At 39.7% G+C, this 16,525-nt stretch overlaps 1 protein-coding gene across 3 annotated transcripts in view; it reads left to right on the plus strand.

Moving 5' to 3' along the window:
* rhbdl1 (rhomboid, veinlet-like 1 (Drosophila)) overlaps positions 1 to 11,105 on the plus strand; it is a 54,675-nt gene extending 43,570 nt beyond the window's left edge. For all 3 annotated transcript variants that reach the window (XM_077502234.1, XM_077502233.1, XM_077502235.1), the window contains exons 6-8: positions 5,872 to 5,972; positions 9,469 to 9,529; positions 10,764 to 11,105. In XM_077502234.1, the coding sequence (XP_077358360.1) occupies positions 5,872 to 5,972; positions 9,469 to 9,529; positions 10,764 to 11,035 (434 nt within the window). In that variant the 3' untranslated portion in view covers positions 11,036 to 11,105. The remainder of the gene's footprint in view (positions 1 to 5,871; positions 5,973 to 9,468; positions 9,530 to 10,763) is intronic.
* Positions 11,106 to 16,525: the final 5,420 nt, after the last annotated feature.

Genomic DNA, 16,525 nt, shown 5'->3' on the forward strand with positions numbered 1-16,525 from the left:
GTGATTGGTCCGAACCACCAGCGGTTCGGAACGGCGGTTATCTGTGGGAGCAGTACAAGATGTATTCTCCGGCGTTTGTGAACTCTTTTTCCGCCAGGCATGTTGCAACAATGTAATTAAAAAAAATCTCAATGTAAAAATCAATAAATACTGAGAAGTCACGAGCGAGTGCAGGAGCGAGTACAGATGCGTCCTTGAGTGATTGCGATTGGATTAATTATTCAGTCCGACCCCATACCCTAAACTCCCAGTGCAATTATCAAAGATTCCATTAGCTGTTTTTGTAATGTATATAGTCCGCTCCAAAGGTCCACAGGTTGCGCCTCCGCCCCCGCAGCTTCATCGGGCTCCGCCTCCTCTCGTTTGGCGCTCGCGGGTTAATAAATCCGATCGGGCATTCCCGGAGTTTTATTATCCGTCGGAGGCATCCCTTTGGCCGCAGGACTGCTGACTTGGCCGCCGCATCTCTTTGTGGCCGCTGAATGTATACGCGATAAATGGCTCTCTTGCAAATAGAAGGTAAACTAATGGGGAGTGGGAGACGCTCGGTGTGCAGTCTCATGCAAAAATGATACGGGCCGTAACAGTGACAATAGGAGGAAGAGTTTAAAGATGGTGTTAATAGTGTGATAATGATTGCAAAGTACTTCCGTGCTTGATTTAGCTGGAGGGATCCCAGTGGAATAGAGTACTGTAATCCCCTGCATAGTCACGGCGGCGGATCACCAGACACAAATTTACTAACCGGTGTGTGTGTGTGTATATATATATATATATATATATATATATATATATATTTTTTTTTTTTAATACTGTGGAACCACCGTGCTTCCAAACATGCGTTTTTTAGCTAATTGCTTTTTAGTTTTTCAACAGAGATTTGAAAAGATGTCATTTGCTCATTAAGAAACTAGATTTAATTCCTTCAGGGAATGAGTGCTAATCCCAAATAAAATGTAAATAACTGCGGTATTAATTCATGAACCCATAACCAGTGTTGCCACAGTTACCTTCAAAAAGTAACTTAGTTACTTTACTGATTGCTTGAATTCAAAAGTTACTAAATTAGATTACAAATAAATTACGTTTTTAGTTAAATTACGGATTACTTTGATTTTAAAAACAACTAAATTCACTTACAAGTTACTTTATTAAAGTTACAATAGATTACATGTTAGTTTATTAAATTACTGATTATTTGATTTAAAAACTAAATTAGATTACAAGTCACTTTATTAGTTAATTTGCTGATTGCCCGATTTTAAAATTTACTAAGATTGTTACATTATTAGTTCAATTACAGTTTGCTTTGATTTTAAAAGTAGTGTAACTAAGTTAGATTACAAGTTACTTTCTTAGTTACATTCAACAGATGCCAACAACCCCGCTAAACATAGAAATGACAACCAGTTTTGCCGATACTTCATTGGAAGTACGTTGTTAACAGTGATATTTAAGAATAAAGTTTTTTTTAAACATAACATAAAGACAAACTTTTATGACTTAACATTATTTTTATTTGTTTAAAATTGATCATTTTGGATTTCACTTAACATAAACACTACTTTTTCTTTCCTGAACAAAAATGTGTTTCTTTGTTTTTAGGCAGACATTTATAATGTTCATAAATATAAGGATTAAATTTGGGGACCTTATACAGCCACACAACCTTGTTTTATTATTATTATTGTTATTATTATTGGTAGTATTTGTGAAGCGAGATAAGATAACACTTTGTCACGGCACAGAATGTGCACCGTACCTTAATTTTTTTATTTTTTTTTAGCTGAAAAACTCAAAATAGTGACTGTGTGAAAACGTGAATCTCTCTGTTTCCGCCACTGTTTTTTTTTGTTATTATTTTTATTTTGTCACTCACTGCTGCCCTCAAAAGGCAGTTTTTAGCACTACCTTAGTTTTCTGTGAGCTTTAATTGCTGGATAGTAGGGCTGCACAATATATCGAAAAAATATCAATATCGCGATATTGGCCCTTGCAATATGCATATCGCAAAGGCATGCAATAAGTTTTATATGGAATTTTATGCTTTTTATAATATAAATATAAATAAATAAATAATTTTTTTTTTTAAAAAGTAAAAAAAAAAAGGATTTTGTGTAACGTGTTACTTTCTTACTGTCTGGCCGAGTTTGCACAAGAGCGACGGCGAGCGAGCGGCGACGCCTCAGGCTCTGTCAGAGTCTGGCCTCAGATCACTTTCGCGCCTCTCACGTCTGCGCTTCGTCTTGGAGACAACGCGGCGTACGAACCTGAGGCTGCAGCCGAGGGGCTGCGGAGAGTCAACGTTTGGTCTTGGCGTTCGGTTTGACAGAACGGGCTCAGTGCTCCTCTCTGGATTAGCGCGAGGTTGCTTTGATAGTGTGGTTGACCCCTGCCTGCACCGCACCGACCGACGTGTTTTTACTGTCATCAAATGGATGTCGCAGCCTCGCCGGAAGATTTGTGGGCGTCCACGACGACGACGATGATGGCGGTACTAAATAATCTGTGCGTGAGATGCGGCGCGTCAGCCCCGCCGCGTCGGAATTAATCGCGCACCTCGCGGCTCCGCTCCCGCAGGAGTGTGAGACGGCTAAATCTTAAATCCTCGCTAAGCGGGAGAAGCCACATGACGGGTCTGTTTAATATTCATGCATCGCAACTGGAGGGTCTAACAGAAGCTGAGTAACTTTTTTTTCATTTTTTTTTTTTTTTTCATGGAATTGTTTCTGTCTATTATTTTAATTTCGTAGCATTTTCTTGGCTGCACTGTTTCATACGGAGCCCCTCTGGTGTAAGAGTCTGAATTGTTTTTTTGTTTTTTTTTGCTAATCTGTACCCACAGTTTAGCAATCTGTTCCCACAGTTTATTAATCTGTACCCACAGTTTAGCAATCTGTTCCCACAGTTTAGTAAACTGTACCCACAGTTTAGTCAACTGTACCCACAGTTTAACAATCTGTACCCACAGTTTAGTAATCTGTACCCACAGTTTAGCAATCTGTTCCCACAGTTTAGTAATCTGTACCCACAGTTTAACAATCTGTATCCACAGTTTAGTAATCTGTACCCACAGTTTAACAATCTGTACCCACAGTTTAGTAATCTGTACCCACAGTTTAATAATCTGTACCCACAGTTTACTAATCTGTACCCACAGTTTAGTAAACGGTACCCACGGTTTAGTAAACCGTACCCACGGTTTAGTAATCTGTACCCACAGTTTAACAATCTGTATCCACAGTTTAGTAATCTGTACCCACAGTTTAACAATCTGTACCCACAGTTTAGTAATCTGTACCCACAGTTTAATAATCTGTACCCACAGTTTACTAATCTGTACCCACAGTTTAGTAAACGGTACCCACGGTTTAGTAAACCGTACCCACGGTTTAGCACTGTTTAGAAGTGCTAAACTGTGGGTACGGTTTACTAAACTGTGTGCATGTACCCTTTAGGGTCAAAAAGTATATTTTAGGTTATAACTCAACCAATCATGTTATTTATATGAACTTTCTTATTATTATAATAGGTAGCATGGTGTGCTAGTGGTTAACCTTGTGCCTCAATGGCAGCCATTTTACAGCATTTTGCCTGATATCTCAACGCCCACTGAATTATGTATTTGGTTATTTTTCCACATAATGGAAGAATAGATTCCTTTCTTTTACCTGGAAGTTTGATTCCATTTTTTACGTAATTCCAGAGTTTTGTTGCAATATCTATGTTTATGGTGTTTTGTATCATGGGTTAGCATTTTAAGCTAATAGCAGGCAAAACTTTGTTGTTTGTTTAAATACGTGCGTAATTCTCCTTGGGTTACGTTTAATTTGACAATAAATGTCAACCAGGAGTGGCCATTAGTGAATGAATGTAACTTTATGGAGCAAATATGATACGAAATTTCCGGTTGTCAATGTAGGTCAGCGTTTCTGCTCATGTTTGACGGTCTTTCTTTGAAGAGATGCGCCAGTGGTGAGCTGGCGCATATGGCGTGGAAATTGTCATTTTTGCCCGAGCAGCCAAAAAAATGGGGCCGTCTCCTGCAGTGTGTAGTATCAGCCTTCATCTGCACCCCATAAATCTCGACAAAATCAGCACCCACAGGTGCAGCGGCGAGGAGAGATGAACGACTGCGTAGCGCCACCGCCGCCGCTCTGATTACCATCCGTCTTTTCCACCATCGTCCCGCCTCGGGCCCGCAAAGTCTTCTTTTGAGACAATGTTTACTCTTTTGTGCCCACGCGCTGAAATTGTGCGCCTTACAGATTTGACATCTCGGCCTGCAAAGTGTAATTAAAAAAAGAGGCTGTTTTGTTTTATCAGCCCTCTTTGCGCTTCCCTTATCAGCTCATTTGCATAATTAACAGTTGGCTGACGCCGGCATCTTGACACTGTGATTTCTCCTTGCACGGAATTCTGACCGGCTCCGGGATGTCACTTTGTGCACAGGGGGGACTGCAGCAGTACATGCTCCATTTTTAACCTATGTTTAGCTAGTTTAGCATAGCAGTAGAAATGTTAATTATTGAATGTATTCAGTTCACGTGTGTAGGTGACTACAAATGTTTTGCTCATCGAAATTAGCAGTAACGAGCTTTGCTCTGACCAACCAATCAGAGGACAGATTTGACTGGTCAAATTCAGATAAAAGCATAGAATTTCATATGAAACTTATTGCATTGGCCAATATCGCGATATCGATATTCTCTCGATATATTTGCAGCCCTAATATTTACCCAAAAACGTGTATGTTTTGTAAATATTGATGAGAAATGTTCTTTTTGTAAAGTTGTACCAGAAAGTGTAACACATTTATTTATTTTTAATTGCCCCATTAGTGCTGCTTTTTGGACGGATATTGAAAATTAATTTGTGTGAATCAAAACACAAGATTATATTTGCTAAATAATTATTATCCTTTCTAATTTCTATTGCTAATTTCTTTCGAATCAAACAACAAAAAAATATCAACTTTGGTTATTTATTTATTTATTTTTATTGGGAAAATTTTAAATCCATAAATGTACTTTTCTAAACTGGAAACCTTTCTTCAAATTATTTTTTTATTGAAATTAACAATTATTTTAAGTCTCTTAAATTTTTAATGACCAAGAAATGTCATTTAATAATTAATATACATGCAGAATTATTAAAAAAAAATATTGGAGCTACCTGAATGTTGTTGTTGTTATTATTATTATTATTATTATTATTATTATTATTATTATTATTAATTTTTTTGTTTTATTTTTCCACCTATTTTTATTTTGATTTTGATTTTATTTTATTGTAAATTGTATTGACTGGTATTTGTATTATTCTTCTATGTTCAATAAATGTTATAATTTCAAAAAAAAAATCTTATTAGTTAAAAAAAAAACGGTCCCATTGCTTTTATATAGTTTGCGTTCCATGTGGCCTGGGTAGATTACATTGGCATAGCAACACATACATCTGATTGGAAAACAACAATAAAATGGACTGGAAGCAGTGCAGCCGAGCAAAATGCTACAAAATGAAAAGAATAGATGGGCATAAATGAATATATTTTCATAGAACAAATATTAGAATTCTAGTTGCAAAGTCGGCCCTGAGCACCCACTTTTCTTTTTTTTCTTTTTTTTTGCGCTATTTTGAGAAAGGCCCAAAGGAAGGTGACTGGTGTGAGGCTGCCTGATGAGTAATCTGACCCCCTTTTGTTTCCTCCCCTACTCAAAAAACCTTTCACGCTCTCTGGACAGGACAGCCGCTTCTCACAATGAAAAATCTGACAATGTCGTTTTCATTTGTCACATTCAAGATAACGCAAAAATAAAAGTCACGATGTGTTTCTCTTTTTCTAACTTGGTCTAACGTCTCCCCCGGCAGGTTCACTGACGGTGTCCATCACCGACATGCGCGCTCCGGTGGTGGGTGGCTCCGGCGGGGTCTACGCGCTCTGCTCGGCACATCTGGCCAACGTTGTCATGGTAACTGCCGTCGCCGTCCTCACCTCCATTGTGGCGCAGGGGGAGTTTCTTTCTTTCTTTCTTTCTTTTCTTTTTTTTTTTGTACCATTTCAATGTCACAAGCTTCCTGTGAGTGCGGGCGGATATCACGGGGGGGGGCGGGGGGTGGGGGCTGGTTTGGGGAATGGAGGTTTTCAGTGCGACTGTATTTTTACAAAGAATTTAAGCTTGAGAAGGGCGAAGATTGCGCTTGGATTTTTCAAACAGATCAGGTCATGTTTAGACGAGGACGGACAAAAAAACAGTTCAAATGCAAGTGAGCACATACATGATTAAATGTCATTCATTTGACTCATAAAGTTCTTTATATGGTTAAAAATACAAAATGAAATCATGAAAAGTCATGAACATTATAAAGTATCAAAAAAATTTTGAAGGTTGATGTTTATGTGCGAATTTAAGAAAATTCTTATTTCCCTTCCGACAAAAGTGAATCATCTCAGCGCTTTTACTTTCATTGATAAGAGCATATATGTTTGTTTTTTGGCGTGCAGCATAACAGTAAAATGCTGCTTCACCATGTTTGCTTTGAAACCTGGGCTTCACTAATTGACTCGAAAAAGTTGCAGGGAATTCTTCCCTTTATCAGCAGTTTCCACGAGTACCTGATTTTTGGACATGTTTTTTTTTTTTTTTTTGGCGTGCAGCATAACAGCAAAATGCTGCTTCACCATTTTGCTTTAAAACCTGGGCTCCGCTAATTGACGGGAAAAAGTTGCATGAAATTCTGCCCTTCATCAGCAGTTTCCACGAGTACCTGATTTTTGGACATGTTGAATTTGTTTGTTTTTTTTGTTTTTTTGGTGTGCAGCATAACAGTAAAACACTGCTTCACTATGTTTGCTTTGAAACCTGGGCTCCACTAATTGACTCGAAAAAAAAGTTGCATGGAATTCTGCCCTTTATCGGCAGCCTCCACGAGTACCTGAATTTTTGGTGGCCCTGGAAATCTCGGGGCCCCGGGTGAGTCCTCCCCTGATCAGTAGAATCAAATCAAGCAATGATCAATTTTTATTTGACTCTTTATTATAGTTCAACAGCTGTCAGTATCCAACTAATAATTTGCATTATCATGTCAACTATCCACTAACGAGCAGACTCTGTCATGAATTATTAAGTTACGTTGGTTTGCGTCCCCTGCAAAGTAAGTAGTCAACTCCCTCGATGGTTCTGCTGTTTTTTTTAGCCATCTTTTCCCCCCGTATGTATGATTTGTGCGTCAGACTTTATATGTGAAACGCCTTGCGCGTACTCCCCGACACCCTTGCGGAATGTGACGAATCACGTTAACTAGTTGTGGAGCGCGGGGCCCCTCTCCAGATGCCAGCATGGATGAGCCTCAAAAAGTGGCCCCGCAGCAATGAAACCAAAAAAAAAAAAAAAAAAAAAAAAAAACGAAGCAGCAGACAACAGCTTATTTGCTCGCTTACGTATGCCTCTTGTCGGGGAAATCCTTTCAGCCGCGTCTCCTTTTTTACTCACATGACTTTCCTCCTGGGCGCTTTTAGTTGAGGGAGATCTTCAACCATCTGCCAGCCAGCATCATCATCATCATCATCACCCGATCTGCTCACAGGACATTTTTAGCTCAGTGTGCAACTGTCAGAGGACTTTTTCAGCTTAATAATTGCTACTAGTCTACTTTATTTATGAGGGCTTGCTTGTCCTCGGCCATCTTTTGAGGTTTAAATAAAGGTTTGAAACTCACACCAAAACTCCACATTTGCTGTTTGTTTTGACATTAGCAAATGAGTGAACGAATCAACTTGGATGGGTTACTCATCACTCGTTCAAACGTATCCGAGTGTAGCCGACACTGGCGCGTCCACACACGTAAAGATGAACCTTTTTAGTTTAAAATAACTTACTTCAACTTCAAGAATCCCACGCCGTACCCCGATGACAGAAAAAAAGTTTTTTTTTGTTTTGTTTTTTTGCTCTTTGGTCCCATTTTAATTCCTTTACAACATTGCTACTGGTCTCATCAGAGCTAGTGCGTATTTAGTTTGTCTTTCATGTCCGGAGTCCAAGTTTGCAAACTGCCTTTCGTTTGTTGCTAGCATGACGTTAGCTGGGAAACAGTGAGCCGTTAGCGGGCCAAATATTCCCGTTGCTAGGATGGCGTTAACCAGCTAACAGAGAAGCGTTAGCTATAGCCGGCTAACAGTAAGTCGTCGTTAGCCAGCCAAACAGATCCGTTGCTAGGACCCTGTTTGATGGCCAAATATTTACGTAACTGCTACCTTAAAATGTATTGTGCATAAGTCAAATTTGTATTTTCATTTTTTTGTAGAGAGAAAAAAAGTACAAAAAAAAATTAAAAAAAAGTTTCAGCTACTATAATATTATACAAAGTTTTGAATGTTTAATTTAGTGTTTTTGTTGTTTTCTTTTGTTTTGTTTTGTTTTTACCGTACACAAGGGACCCCCATTCCGCAAGTGGTACTAATACAGTGCTTTGAGGATCACCTCACTGAAAGAGTGGCCTTTTAAGTTTTCACGCCAAGTGCCACCTAAAAAAAATATATATCTCTGCAAGTAGTACCATCATGTCCAACATTAAAATACAGTAAAACAGAAAACAACTGTACTTAAATAATAAGTCTAATTTGGATCCGATTTCATATGAAGGTTTTCATTAAAAGTTTAAAAACAGCTGTCCTTAAAGACTGAATACAAAAGTATTTTACTAATACAGTACAACTGAACTGTATTTGGCCAGTGATTGCATTGCACGCCTGTAGAGGGAGCCAAAGCACACTTTGAGAATCACTGCACAAGCGATGTTCAAGTCTGATTGATAATCCGCTAATCATTCGCTTTTAATTTCTGTGGGAATTTCCTTTGTAGTGTAAAAATTACAATCAGCAACCACACAAAGTTGGATGTCAGCATGTTTGATAAAGAAGATCTCATTTCCATCGCTCCCCGACTTGAAATGGCCTCCCACTGCGGTGACCTCCTTCCTTCATGATATGAATCATTTATCTCTCGTATTATTGTGACTTTGAAGGCCTCGTCTTGCCACAAAGCTTTATCACCATCTATTTTTATCCTGTGTTTTTAATCTTGCATGCCTGCGCTCGCCAGGGAGGAGGCTGAAAAAGTGGCCCTGGGTCCTTTCGCCACAATTCCTCACCATGCGATTGGCTCCGTGATTCAGCCGAGGGAGTAAAAGGCCGATAGTCGACGTCAGGATGCCGTCGTTCGTTCCTCCCAGTAGGATGATAAGTGTGCTTTATTGCCCCCTTGTCTGTTTAATTAGTGGAGCTCTAATTAACAGAGTGCCCCCGGCTTGGGCCGTGCGGAACGGCGGCCAGGTGCACGCAGTCGGGGGCTCGTTCCAGTTAAAGTGGATCGTCCTTCTCTCTGGGTTCAATATGTTCAAAAAGAGCAAACGGGATGTTTTGTGCCAAGCTGCTAATCAAGCCATATGATTGCTCTTGTTGCGTTGCAGAACTGGGCCGGGATGAGGTGCCCGTACAAGCTGCTCCGCATGATCCTGGCACTAGTTTGCAGTAAGTTAACATGTTTTTCTTCATCCACAATTACAGGCTCAGTCAAAGTGAAGTCAGAGATTTGTTTCTAAATCCGCATTTGAAGGTAATTGCTGAAAAATATGTGCAAAAGACTGAGAACTAAATTGTGCAGATATCGCATTCTATTTTCATCTGGTACGAGGTGCAGGCTAAATCTGTGCAGGGGCCAGCTAGACCAAGTTTTGGTATGTCCACACTCACAGCCACTTAACATTTTAAAACGGGCTTTACACACTGTTGTGAGCGTGAACGCAGCACCTCTCATTTCCTATAAAATCATCGCAAAATATTTATCTCAAATCATCATTCCCCATTGAAATGAATGCAAATGCAATTAATCCGTTATAGCCGCCCCGCAAAGAAAACAAAATGTTGTTTAGTAATAAGGAAAAATAGCACTCTGTAGTATTGTACTTTTATAAAAACAGAATAACATAATTAAATAGAAAGTAATGAATTGAACAGTTTGCAATGTCATGATTTAATTCTGTAATCCAATTAATTGTGCTGGTCCTTCTGGTGTGCCAACGTTGGCTAACAGGGGGCAGTATAATACAGTCATGCAGGCACAACAAAGAAAGTGCAATGATTAGTCGGTAACTAATCAATTTATCACATTAATTAATAATTTGGGATAATCAAATAATCATTTAGTTACCCATTTTACTTTCAAATTTGAATTTTAGCTTCTCAATAGTAAATATTGTCTAATTTCTGAAATCTTTCATGAAAGCTGATTGATTATCTTTGTGTTGAATCAAAATAAAACGTTTGGAAAACAATCAGCAAAATTTTTACCAAATTTCTGGCATGTTATAGACCAAACCACTAACTGAATTATAGTTTTGTTTGAAATGTTGTCCTGGTTTTGAGTAAAGGGATGGAAATTATTGCATGTTTTTTTAATTTGATTAATTGACAAAATAATCAACAAATGATTCGATTATTAAAAGAATTGTTAGTTGCAGCCTTACTTGTATTATGTTATCTTTCAAATATCAATGTCAATGGCGTTTTGCATTGTTAGTTCGCATTAAGCTAAGCTGATCTGTGTGTAATTCTCTTTGTTTTATGTGCTACTTTTCGAGTAAACTTCAACTCAGAGTGGCTTGAAGCCTCTTTTTTGAAGAATTCATCGTAGACAAAGCTAATCGTGACTTTTTTTTAACCTTTTTTTTTTTTTTTTTTTTTTTTTTTATCCCCTGTGGTCCAGTGAGCTCGGAGGTGGGCCGAGCGGTGTGGCTGCGCTTCTCACCGCCGCTGCCGTCGTCCGGGCCGCAGCCCAGCTTCATGGCCCACCTGTCGGGCGCGGTGGTGGGCATCAGCATGGGCCTGCTCATCCTGCGCAGCTACGAGGAGAGCCTGCAGAAGCAGTGCTCCTGGTGGGTCATCGTCTTCTCCTTCATCACCTTCCTGCTCTTCGCCATCTTCTGGAACATCTTCGCCTACGAGCTGCTGGCCGTGCAGATCCCGCCCGCCCCCTGATGACGTCTTACTCCGCAACAGGTTTTTTGTTTTGTTTCTTCGAAATCACCCTTTTCAACATTGGCGACTAGGACGGACATTTTGCAAAATGAAGTAAGTCTCTTTTATTAAAGAGGGTAGCAGCAGAACGACGAGTTCCTCGCATCCGTTTTGAGGAGCTTTTTTTTGTCTTTTTGGGACATTTCGGGCCTCTGGTCAAACAAACAAGGAGAAATGCCACCAAAAAAAAAATCAGTTTAATTTATCCGCATTTATCATCAAGATGGCTGATATTTCAATCAACGCGGGGGTTATAATTGTTGTACCGACACTGTGGATTAAAAAAACAAACAAAAAAAAACTAATATTTGAGACAAATATCAAGGATATGGAATAAATGCTTCCCATAATTTGGGATGTAACCATGGCGACGACGCTAGTGAGGAAACGGTCATCACGATGTAATTAATTCATGCTTTGAGGTACCAACACAGGAAGTTGTGCAGGAAGCCACACACGTACTACACACGCTCTTGTCAATACCTCAAAAGCTCTTTCGTACAGCCCGTAGACTTTTTTTGTAAAGGAATGTAACTATAAAGAGGGAGGGGCCAGGAATTTTGTCGCTGTTTTTCATTTGCTGGTGGATGTGTGTGTGTATCGTTCATAACCTATTTACGGATTTCAAAGGGTGCAAAAAGAAGGCTACGATTGTTGTCCCTCAACTTGACTTTCTACAAACTTTAGTGCTTTATTAAACAAGCCATAGAAAGAACTCATCCCAGACGGTTTCGAAGAGAGGACTAAAAGAGACACAGATGGGGACAGTGTCAAATGTTTGACGTGAACAGAAAAAAGATTCATGCTGCATTCGAGGATGCTCTGAAGTCGGACTTTTCCGAGTTCAAACCAGGAAGTGTGTACGGGAACGCCCCTTGAATTCTACTTGCGAAGTCGGGGGAAAAAAAAAAGCACCCTCACTCTACAAGGATGCAACATACGACAGTATGCCGCTATCTCCCTGCATGAAATGATATGAAATTATACTACTGAACTGTATGGAATGCTAATGAAATAACATAAAAACAATAAATAAAGCAAAATTGCGAGACGGTGAGTTTGATAGAGGTCAAAATGAGTTTTAAGAACCAAAATAAAAAAAAATAAAAACAATTACCATTATCCGCCATTTTGTTTGTTTACTTTCGCCTCGAATGCTTTCAGGTCGGAACTGGGAAAAAACAACTTGGATGTATCCGACTTCCTACCGTCCTCGAATGCAGCATAACACTGAATATTTTATGCTAACTTCAACCTCTGAAAATATCAGATTTAGAATATTCAGCCCCAATGTTTTGGATTTCATGCATGTTGAGCTTTTTTTTCCCCCTTTCTATAGGTGCTCAACTATAGAGAAAAATGTTAACGCTGCTTAACTAATTTGCTCCCAAAAACGTATAAATACGTTTTTTTTATATATATATTTTAAGTGTCCCAAATACATATTTATATGTTTTTTTTTATTCTAGAGTATACAGAAGGCTTTGATGCAGCCTCTCAACTGCAAAGAACGGTTGCAGAAATGGTAGTTATTACACCAGAATGTGGCAGTAGAGCAAAGGAAATCAACCAGGGCCATGTTGAAAAAAAGAGCTCAATTACTCACAATTCTAAATAAATTTATGAAAATGGATTAAACTTAGCTATATTCTAATGATAATTGCTGCAAAACGGAAACAGATAGAAATATACTTTTTTTTTCCTGATGAAGGAAGAGACTTTAATCTTTCTTTTGATAGGTTCCATGTTATTATAGCAATAGAACAACAATATTCTGTGGGCCTGGCAAAATCAGTCAAAATCCAGTAAAACAACCAGGAGCGAACGGGATTGCTTCTGTGAAAATGGCTGCGAGCGAATGAGTTAAAGAATTCACTCTGTTCACTCCCACAACAGCGCAGATGCATCGTTCTACCTATATCTGCGAAAATGCCAAAAGAAATCAAAACTCCTCCCATGCAAACAGTTTATGGGTGCCAATAGGGCTCTTAAAATTGCCAAATATTGGGGCGATCGTTTTAATATTTTCAGAGGTTGACAGAGGAATCAGTCGAGACGTGCGCATACATTTTGGCGACGACAGTTTTTGAAACGAAGTCCTCGTAGTAAGCGTCATCCAAAAATATTTCGACGGTCCCCACAAAGGAGTCACCTCGAATGTGTGTAAAAGTCATTTCCTGCATTGTGAATATTCCGAGTCAAAGAAGACAAAACTGTGCAAGTGCACGCCTGTGAAACTTTCTCATGTAGCTGACTTTTTTTGTTTTTTGTTTCGCTGCTTGTACAAGTTGTTTATAGTATGACGGTTTGTTTTGCAGATGCGCGCAAAGTCCTCGCCCGCACTGTGCGCGCGCGTGCGTGTGTGGGCAAATTACAAATGATATGGATTTCTGTCGCACAACTTGCGCCGAGGATTGCGTTTACTCCTTCGGCGCTCTAATTTTCGCTCGTCCGATCAATAATTCATTTGAACGTCACTTGGCTGAACATTTTTACGCTTTCGCCGATGGGTTCATAAATTCGATTCCCTCCGCAGTCCCTCCCGGATGAAACCGTCAGGCCGCTATACCGCGAGTCGGCCCCTGACTATTTGTGAGAAAAGTACAAGAAAATCGAACATTTACGCAGGAGTAATGGATAATTGATGGGAGCCCCTTGTGGTCAACTATGAAATGTTATTGCTTGGCCGTAGTGAGGATACAGTAGAGTGATGAATAATGCATGCACACCCCCGGTAGCCTGTAATGAAGAAAAAGGGGATGTCTGAGCGGGAGGTTAATGTGCCTCTTTAACTTTTAGATTCATAGGAACTTGTAAAAAAAAAAAAAAAGGGCTCGTAAGTGCTTTGGATTTTTGTAAATCACACACACCAACTTGTCCACACGCAAACTTGGATTTGTTCAAATGAGACTAAGGCAATTCAAAGAGAAAAATGTATCAGTATCTTATCCCCAAGTGGGAGAAACCTCCTTCCCCTCCCCGAGTGATTTATCAGCCTATCAAGTCACATGACAACATGGCCGCTGTCAGGATGATGCATGGCTGTAAACACGCGCCGCTATCTCCATTCACTAAGGCTGCGTGGTGTGAGCTCAATTGGCATATTTTCTTCTGGAACACTCGGATAATGACGATAATATCGAGGAGGGTTTGGAGTGACGGGAGCCGAGTAATCCACGTGGTCCCCTCATAAAGCTCATGTTTTTGTTAGCCAAGGTCAGCAAAAATTATGTTAAAATACCGTTCTGCGCCATTCATGCAGGCTTTCGTGTAGAAAAAGGCGGCGTGGACATTTTCATGTTTGCAAACAAAAGACGTAGAGGTACTTCTAGGTGGCAGGAGCTGACGCAACCGCTTTAGAGTGCCTCATTGTCTGCTGTGAATACATGCACGTCACAGATAAAAGGGGAAGACCGAAGTTAAAAAAATACAAAAAAAAACTATGGATAGGGGCTTTGTGCTGATGTGACTACTTTAGAGCGCCTCGTTGTCTAATGTGAGTGCATGCACGTTGTGAAGAAAAGCCAAAAGGTAAAAAAAATAAATGTAAAACGTCCGACATGGCTTATAAAGTATGGACAGGGAGTCCGTGCTGATGGGGCCTCTTTAGAGCCCCTTGTTGTCTGCTGCGAGTGCATGCACAACGCAGAGAGAAAGTGACAGAACTAGGTAAACAATAAATCTAAATAGTCAGACATGGCTTTTAGAGTGTTGACAGGGAATCCGCGCTGACACGGCCTCTTTAGAGTGCCTCATTGTACGCTGTCAATGCACGCACAGAGAAAAAGGAGAATCAAGGTTAAAAATGGCATCATGCTGACATGACTGCTTCAGAGTGCCTCGTTGTCAAATGTGAGTGCACGCACGTTACGAAGAAACGGCAACAGTGAGGTAAAAAAAATACATGTAGAAAGTCAGGCATGACTTTTAGAGTATGGACAGGGAATCCGTGTTGACGTGGCCTCTTTAGAGCGCCTTGTTGTCTGCTGCGAGTGTATGCACAACACAGAGAGAAGGTGACAGAACGAAGTAAACAATAAATTTAAATAGTCAGACATGACTTTTGGAGTGTTGACAGGGATTCCGCGCTGACGTGGCCTCTTTAGAGTGCCTCATTGTCCGCTGTGAGTGCACGCACAGAGAAAAAGGAGAAGTGTAGACAAGGGCTTTGAACTAACATTACTGCTTTAGAGTGCCTCATTGTCTTCTGTGAGTGCATGCACATCATGGAGAGAAGACATGGCTCTTAGGGTGCAGACAGGGGATTCACAACATCATCGCCAATTTAGAGCGCCTTGTTGTTGTGACATGATAGCCCAACAACATTGTCGAACATAGAAGGTTGCGTTTACCAATGGTGCGGATCGTTTGTGAGCTTTTGCCACCCGGAAGTACGTGTAACGTCAGCGTGAAAGGGTCTACACATGCCTGGTGTCATAAGTGGGCTTCTAATAATATCTTGTGCCATTTTTTGTTTACTGCCAACACATTTTGCTGTTACGCCTGATGCCTTGTTATTGAACACTGAAGGATAAATCGTCTCTCAATTAGATTGCGCAAGTATACGTACAGTACCTCACGAAAAATCCAACAAGTGTTTGGGAGGTGTCATCTTATCTTTACGCCATGCAACTTGAAGAGAAGTGCAACACAATGACTTGACAGAACGAGTTTGAAGCGAGTAAACGCCTCTCGAGTCGGCTTGAAATGATTTGAAATGGACGGGAGAGACAATGAATGCGTAGCAGGAAAGTAAATGGGCTAAAAAGTAAAAAGTGCAGCTCAGAATGGGAGGTCAAATATTAAGTTTGTGTAGCAAATGAATACTTTGCCAAAAAAAAAAAATAATCGAGTATTGTTCTTTTTTGTTTTGAGTTCAACAATCCTGAGAGTTGCATAAGCCACTCAGGTAGCCATTTTGCGCGTCCTTGAGCTGCTTCCTGCGTCCATACAACGGTGCCAAACTTACAAGGTTCAATCTCAACAACAAGCAGACACGAGGTTGCGCCAACACAGCGTTTACAACATCAAGATTTAAAAAAAAAAAAAAAAAAAGAAGCTATTTTTCTCTTCGTCACGTGGAAGGATGACTAAAATTTACATGCGGAAAATTTGTATCAATGTCCTCATGAATTCTTTCATTATCTATTGTATGTACTTTTTAAATGTTCGAAAACAGAACCATTTTATATTGTATATATATGAATATATTTTGTTTTATTTTGTACTGGTCATTGTATTTTGCTTTCATTTGGAAACAATATAAATAAAGAACAATACTGTGGCGACATCCAAAAGCTTTGTATGTTAAAAAAAAAAAAATATATATATATACTGTCAAGACTCATATTGCTCTCAAACATCATCACATCAACTCGTAATTTCTTGTGTTCGTGTCAAATCTAATTCATTTTCTCCCAGGGGAAAAAAAAAAAGCCTTAAAGTCTCTGC

This window comes from Festucalex cinctus, chromosome 17, assembly GCF_051991245.1.
Source record: "Festucalex cinctus isolate MCC-2025b chromosome 17, RoL_Fcin_1.0, whole genome shotgun sequence".
Lineage (NCBI taxonomy): Eukaryota > Metazoa > Chordata > Actinopteri > Syngnathiformes > Syngnathidae > Festucalex > Festucalex cinctus.